The sequence below is a fragment of the Oxyura jamaicensis genome, chromosome 5 (genome assembly GCF_011077185.1).
Source record: "Oxyura jamaicensis isolate SHBP4307 breed ruddy duck chromosome 5, BPBGC_Ojam_1.0, whole genome shotgun sequence".
Lineage (NCBI taxonomy): Eukaryota > Metazoa > Chordata > Aves > Anseriformes > Anatidae > Oxyura > Oxyura jamaicensis.
Genome location: NC_048897.1, coordinates 21,525,175 through 21,533,224, shown reverse-complemented (window position 1 = coordinate 21,533,224; position 8,050 = coordinate 21,525,175). Strand labels below are relative to the sequence as shown.

At 40.0% G+C, this 8,050-nt stretch overlaps 1 protein-coding gene across 1 annotated transcript in view; it reads right to left on the bottom strand.

The window, feature by feature from the left end:
- Positions 1-8,050, bottom strand: part of SPTBN5 (spectrin beta, non-erythrocytic 5) — a 104,539-nt gene that overhangs the window by 41,520 nt on the left and 54,969 nt on the right. The window contains exon 38 of the mRNA XM_035327117.1: positions 938-1,042. Within this exon, the coding sequence (XP_035183008.1) occupies positions 938-1,042 (105 nt within the window). The remainder of the gene's footprint in view (positions 1-937; positions 1,043-8,050) is intronic.

Below are 8,050 nucleotides of genomic sequence, written 5' to 3'. Positions count from 1 at the left end.
TTTTTTTTTTTTTTTTTTTTTTTTTTTTTTTTTTTTTTTTTTTCTGGAAAGATCCAAGAATGTTAGGGACAGGTTTACCAGCATTCCCCCCAACCTCCCCCAGTACTATGACACATCTACGACCTCCTTGTTATTGGTCTCTTTAACACATCATGGCTACTTAGATGAAAAAAAAAACTGTTGCCACAGGAGTCCTTATCCCATTGATCATCTGGTGCCAGCAGTAATGGAGCAAGCCTGACTCTCATGGATGCTCAGGTTTTATTACTTTGTGGAAATCAGGTGTTGGGAGATAGCTCTCAACATGAATAATCAGCCTAGCACGGAGCTGGCACAGGGCTGGGAGCTCATTCCATCTGGGAAAGCCAGGCACAGCCCCGGGTTTGAGAGTTTAGCCTTAGCATGGATGAATTACCGCTGCTGGCCAACTGCCAGACAGATTCTTTTATGCATGGGTGAACAATTTAGCATCTTTTCCATAGATGCAAAGAGGGTAGACAATTTGGTACAGACATATAACAAATATATATTTGAATAATGAGTCAAACCATCCAGTTTGAAATACTGTATTTTACTTGTTTAAAAGCCACTGTTTTTTCTGTGAAAAAATGCAGAAACTTCTGGTATCCATAACACGCAGTATGGTCTGCTTAAAATATCTGCTCTGGTACGTCCCAGTATTTGATTTACTAAGTGGTTTTCCCGTCTACTTCAAGACGATATAGACAGGATTTGGGCATGGATAGTTTTAATACTTTTCTCCACACCTCTGCCTCTTATTTCAGTAAGATTCTCCATTTTTCCTGTCTCGAGTATATCAGGCATATCACACCTGTTCAGCAACTTAATCTGTTGCCATATTAAAAAAACAACTACAACAACAAAACAATTATTCCAGCTCTTTGATAGGTAGAATATTTATGTTTGGTTACCGTACCTTCTCATCCTGTGATGCCAGTAGCTTCTCGAAAGCCTCATGTTTTCTAATCAGTTGCTCTACTTCATCTACAGAGCTTCCGAGGTCACTGCTTTTCAAATAAACCTACAAAAAATGTTTAATATTTTTCTTAGTGGATTAAATATCACCATCTCAATTCACAAATGTGAAAAGAGATATTAGCTCTACAGTTGATAATTGGAAATGAAATAGTAGAGCTTCATGGTCTTGAGCAAGGAGTACAATAGCAGGCCCAACTAAGTAAAGCGACCAGTCACTGCTTACCATGATCACTAAACCACAAGGCTGACAGTGAATTCAAGATGTCTAAGCCATTCTTGTAATCCAAAGCATGTCTGATAAACGTCTGTATGGTTTCTTCTTAGGAGACCTCCAACAGCAGAGACTTTGCAGTATCCCTTGGCAATTTATTCCACTGCTTCATTACCTTTCCTATTAACAAGATTTTCCAAACATCTAACCTGAAAATGCATTGCTAACACTTCACCTCATTACATGCTGCCCTCTTCATCACAGAAAGGAAATGGTTCCCTTTACATTTGCTTCAGTCTTGCACATACTTGTAGGCTCTTTGAATACTTGGATTGCTATCTTCTCTAGTATAAAACTACTCTGATCAGATCGATCATTCCACACAGGCTGTGTCTTCTTGACTTCTGATTATTCTCATTGCTCTCCTCCAGGTTGTCTCCATTTCCACTTATTTTGAAATGTTGTTCCTACAGCTTTATGCAATACTTGGCTGAGGCTGCCATAGAGAACGTAGTGAAGGCAGAAGAGAACTGCTGGTGCCTTTCAAGCTGTAATCATTCTCATGCATCTGCATATGGTGCTTATCCTTTACACAATACCTTGAACTCAAGTTCACCTTGTAATCTGCTATAAGTTTCCAGAACCTTTTCAGAAGAACTGCTATCAGACCAGCTTGTCCCCATCCTGTATTTATGCAGTTGATTATTCATGAAAAATATCATAACTTGCACCTCTATCAAATGCATTACATTTGTTATTTTTTTTCAGGACTTTTTTTCCAGTTTGCCTGCACTAATTTTGTTTACTGTCTATCTGGTCACATTCTAACATAAGAAGACCTAAGTATAAAATATGAAAGGCAGTTTTAAAGAAACCGACCTCTGCTCTATTCACTTTTAACACTATTAGGACATTTTATATTAATTCATGTACATCTCTAATGCAACACGGTGTTTGTTAACTCCTTCCTGGTGCTAAGAAAATTGATTGCACAATTACTACCATGCATTCTGTGGTAACTGTGGCAACTGTGGCTTACAGGACTGACAGCTAGACTTGGCCTGACTTCCTGGTTCATTTTGGGGCCTTAATGAGAGGAATATATTGCACATACAGAAAAATATGCAGAAGAGTATCATGCCTGACCAGATGTTCAAACTACTCTGTACTAATCCACTTGAAGTACCAGAAGACAGGTGAGCAAATGCCATCACAGTAATCACTGCCAGGAAGAGAGAAAGGCCACTTAAAACTGGCCTACATTTTTAATAAGTCTGGTCCATAAATCACCAGGATGCATAAAGAAATACATTATCAATAATACTTCTTCTCTATTAAATACAAATCCCACCAGAAGACAGATATTTTGTTATTCAAACTTTAATCCTTTGATCTATCCCACTCATCAAGTGTAGAAAATTATGACAGATTTTTTTTAGTGTTTTTAAAGTTTGTTTTGCTCTTGTGGAAGAAAAACCCCACATATGCAGACTCTAGGTCTGTTTGTTCTACTGCTGTATTAAGCCACTTATAACTAACATCATTTTTTCACATATAATTAACATTCACTTTTACACTGAGAAAAAAAAAAAAAAAGCTATCTGTGGAATCTACATATTCCTGTTTTCAGTATATAAGCATAGAGGCACATACTACATCTCTACATTTGTGTTTTAAAAGCTAAAGGCACTGTAGTATCTCTGTCAGATTTTGTGAATTATCTATCATTTTTTGTCAAAAAAATATTTGCCTGAAGAAAAAGAAAATTCTCTTAATTTTCCATGTACCAGTTCAGGACCTTTATTTAGTAAGTGTTAGCAGAAACTGCAAACTTTGTGTTACATGAAGGAATTCATTAGTTTTCCTGCTTTTATAACCTGTGGTGGGAAAAATAGACAAGGGACATCTACTGGTAAAGATGGTTACTTTCCTTGGAAAGGAGAATGGAGGCATTTGAGATCAGGGGTGTGGGACAGTGAGTCATAATCAGCTGCCACTGGAGTGCTTAGTGCCTTGCTCCTACTGAAAATCACTGTACACAAATAATACTGAGCATTCAAAGCCCCATTCCCTGAGCTGTTACAGCAGTGGAAAAAATGCTTCTGTCTTCTGAAAACTTCATACCAGGCCCCTACAGTAGAAGCTCATCCAAATACTCCCGAGAACCCAGGTTTTAATACCGAAAAATGCTGCAGAAGAAAAGTGGCTGTGTGCATTGCAGGAGAGGCTATGGCAACGTGCTTAGAAGAAACCAACCCCAGCAGCACAAGCACTGCTACCTGGAGAGCTGATGAGATAAAATGCTTCCATTTGTCCTTTAAACAGAAATCTTACTCTAGCAATTGCTAGAATCAGAACTGCAATACTATTCATTTAAGCACTTGTTATACCAATCTGGAAGCAGCATGAAAACTGGCTCCCACACCATGATGTTGGCCCTTGGCCAATTACATCACTTTTTGGCACAGGGAATGGCCTGAGACAGGTCCCCAAACTCCTGCTTTGAATGTGATGCGTTAATTTCAAATACAAGAACACTGCACAGCTCTCCTCAGGTAACCTACCAGGGTCTCCCACAGTACGCAGCAGGTATAAACTTTCTTTCAAGTTTGTTTCTATTATGAATCATAACCCATCATTGGGAATTTAACTGTCAGCCACAAAAAGCACCGAAGACTTGTCCACTTGCTATATAATGGACTTGTTTTTAAGTGAAGACTTGCAAAGACACTTAAAACCACAAAATGAACTTGGCTGTTTCTGAGATTTGAAACAGGACATACAACAAGTAGCCAAGTTATTAACAATGTGAAGGACAGAAATGGAGGTTTTAACTCTATTTCAAACAGTTTTTCACTGTTCCTGGGCTAACTGCAGAAATTCAGCCATACTGTCATGATGAGACCACTTACGTATGAGTTAACACAAAACTAAATGCAAAGTGCATCTCAAAACAGATGTTCCTTTTAAGTAAAATAGCACTATATACACACTTATGTGACAGCACAGGTCTGCTCTACCTTTTGGAGAAATACTAAATGAAACATTTTAGTCACGAGGATAACTCTGCTCTCTGGATGGCACAACTTCACATTCATACAGACACACTGGAAGCTGACATTGTGCTGTAAGAAATCTGTCTTCCAAGAAATGTCATTTTTACATCTCTAGAAGAAAAAACTATTTTAAGTATTTCCATGAATCTACTCCCTTCTCCTGCTTCTGCTCTTCACAGTATAACAAGCTTAACATATTTTGCTCCCCACTGCCTGCCCTGGGCTTGCTGCTGAGGTTGCTGGAACTCTGCTGAAAATTTTTCAGCTCTATAAAGGCCAGAATAACTCCCAGACATAAATGCCTTCACTTCAAGTGTGTAATCAAGTCCAAACTTTCTGCCCAGACATATGACAACAAGGTTTGATTTGATGTTCTGGTAAAAGTAAATACAAAACAAAAAGAAAAAAAACAAAAACAAAAACATTTGTTTTAGCAAGGTAAATACATGTACTTAATACTGAGATAACATCTAGCTCATGACTAAGTCATACTGTGCTTTGTTCCAGGAAAAGTTATGGTTATAGTATGATACTCGGCTATAAGTGGAACAAAACACACCAAATTGTTTATAAAAAATACATGCACCTTTTCTATCATACTGACATCACTGTTTTGTTGGCCTCTTATTTCACAATACAGATGCAAAATTCTAATTTTAAATGTATTTAAAGTTTTCTTCTCCCCTCCCACTGCATGCTATCTATTCTGCATGAGAATGTAACTAACTGTATGATATTGGAAAGGTATACTGGAGAAATACAGAGACCAGTCAGTGTTTGTTTTCCCTTAAGTGCTACAGTTACATCCTCTGACCTATCCCACGCATCAAAATTCCCAAGCTCTGCCCCTATCCTGTAAGTGGTAGGTGTTAGACCAGAATCCCATGCCCTTACAACATTGTCATTAAAATATTTACTTATAATACATTTGTCCAAATGCAGATTAAATTCCTCTTAAAATCCCCTTAGTTTCACCACTAGAGACTTTGCTGGGATGTCCAAATTTGACAAGCAATGGAAACTAAATTCCCCTCTTTTCCCTCAGGAAAGAGTGGTATCTCTCTTTTTCAAAGGGAAAAATTTATTTCTTCCTGCACACTTAAATATACTGGCTTTTAAAAACAAGGATTACGTTAAAAGTTTACAAACCTAGGAATTAACCATTTAGAAATACAGCACAATATGACAAATGAGAAAATAAAAACAGTGTAACAAAATAATGTAAGCAAAACTACACTGAGGATTTGTCCCAGGTCTTAGACTATCAGAGAGGAAAACCAGTTCTTGGCTCTAAAGTTTTGAACCTTCAAAGTGCTGAGCACTACAGCCCAATTATGCAAAACCTGTAAGTACATGCACAGCATTGTGCATGTCAAGTTGACAGCAGTACCCAAATGGTTAAAAGAAAACACTTGTTAAGTGCTGGATCATATCAGAGCACTCAGCTTCATTTAGGATGGACCAAGCAGCAACTGCAGCCTTGGTGACATCAGAACAGGAGTAGCTTTCTGATTGCCTCTTAAGTCATCTTATAGGTAGTAGGAACAGGGCAGGAAGCATACAAGAAGAAATCCACATGGCTTGATTAATGCAACTTAAAACTTATGTTTGCAAATGTTCCTAGAATGGAATGGAAATCTTCACCACTCTCCTCCCAGATCCAAAGGACGCAATGTTGACATCGATAGATGGACACCATGAACCCTCCGCGTGTCTGTGAGCTGAGGATGCTGTGTGAGTTGGTATGTTTGTCAAGAGGTCATCAGGGCATACACTTTTTAGGGTGCATGTTTCCTGGGAAGGTCTCAAACCAGATCTTGCCCAGTGCTGCTGAGTGGAAAGCAATCCTGAACAGCAAACTGGATTCACTGATAAAGAGAGGTCAGCCCCAATCCCCACAGGGTGAAGAGGTGGACCACCTATATCTGAATCATGTGTTCTGATGAAGATTGTTGGACTTGAGCTTCTTCTAAATTCTCTTACCACCTGGATAGGCATTGCAGTCCAAGGGGTGGCAAGTATTAGGGTGATTTTGGAAACCTTGTGGTGAGCAGGTGTTAGACCATCACATGAAGTCTTCCCAAACTCTGGCCTTGATGAAGGGTGGTTCTGAAAGACAATCAGCTCCGGATCTAAATCGTTGCTTGTGACCTCATTCCCATGAGCTGGATTTTCTCTTCCAGTCAGTGCAGCAGGGGACAGACAGATATCTCTGGAGACAGACTCCTGGGGAAAGCCAGGACACTTAGAAGAAGTCACATGAAACCTTGTGATTTGAAGGGCTGGAGACCCACCTGAAGGGAAGCCTGGTTTTGGTTTCTGGGATCCTGTTGGGAGACCAGCCGGTGTTTCAGGCACCTTCTCTAATTGTGGCATGAGAAGACTTGAATGAACGTGATTGCTTCCACGGGAATCTGCTCGAAAAGGCTTTATCGTCAAGCTGCAAGTTGAAATGTAAAGCTTCATCGAAGCATGGAGGTCTGGCATTTGGACATTACACTGACTACAGCCTTGTTGAAGTGGGAGAGAATCACAAGGCTCCAAGGATGCATGCCGATTTTTGCTGTGGAGTGTTGAAACAGCTGGAATAGCAGACAGATCAACATCTAGGCGTGATGTCCAGCTTGGTGGAGCTTTGCAAGAAAGAACATTGGAGGGCAAAGATACAGCAAGCTTCAAGGGATTGTCTTTTTCAGGAGAAATAGGATGAACACTTCTATCTCTTTCTGAATATTGCTTGTAAGATGCAGGTGTTGACCAAGTGCCAGAACCCCCATATCCACAGTCCTGAGGGTCTCTGGGAGGACTGGAAAACCTGGATATCATATCAGAAGGATCAACACCATGAGTGGTGTTCCCAAAACCTTTCCTCCGGTCTGTGTGTGCCAGGACGACATCTAGCCTTGAACAATAAGCTCCAGAAGACTCGCTGCTTGGTGATGAGCTGGCACTTCCTGGAGCCATCTCTGCAACTGATTGACCAGTGGGAGGATGCCAAGCTGATGCTGGCATCTTTTGGAAAGGCCTGTCCCGCACAGTAGATTCAAAAGGAGGAGGTGGGGTCATTCTGCTGGAAGACAGAATCACTTCTGCAGTGGAGACATAGACGGGTGCAGATGAAAGTTTGCAGTCCCTCCATGACATTCTGCAGCTTAGTCCTAAATGATGCAAAACCAAAGCCACAAAAGCTTGACTTTTCCCCTGTTTTTAAAAGAAACTCCTAATCCTTTTTCCTTTGGTACTGGAAATTTCCATTCTTCTTCTGAAGCAAAGGAATGAGAGGTTAATAAACATTCTCCAGGAATATAAAAAAAAAATTAAAAAAAATCCACATTCAAAATAAAACCACATAGCTCTTCTGGTACTGCTACCACCACCTATCACGTCTGCAAAGTGATATGAGAGTGGGATGGGCAGAAAGATAAATTACAGAGCATGAGGCTCTGCTCCCTGAGTGTTCTGACAGTGAGACTGCAGACAGAGTAGGAGGGAGCCAAAACTGCTTGCCAGAGACAGCCTGTGAATTTGCTGTTATTTCATCCGTGAAAAAAAGGAAAGCAGCTAACCTGAGCAATGCATCTGTTGCTGTGAAAAGATTATAAAGGCACAGAACGTTCAGGACGCTGCTTCTGCTCAAAGCAAAAATGATTTTTTTCTTCCTTCTCTTTTTCAGCTGTTGCTTGTCTGCACTCCGAATGGCAAGATCTCAGTTTGCTGGTCTTAGGAGAGTTTCCTACAACAGTTCCATGCAATGGCACAACTGAATTAAAAATAAAAATAAATA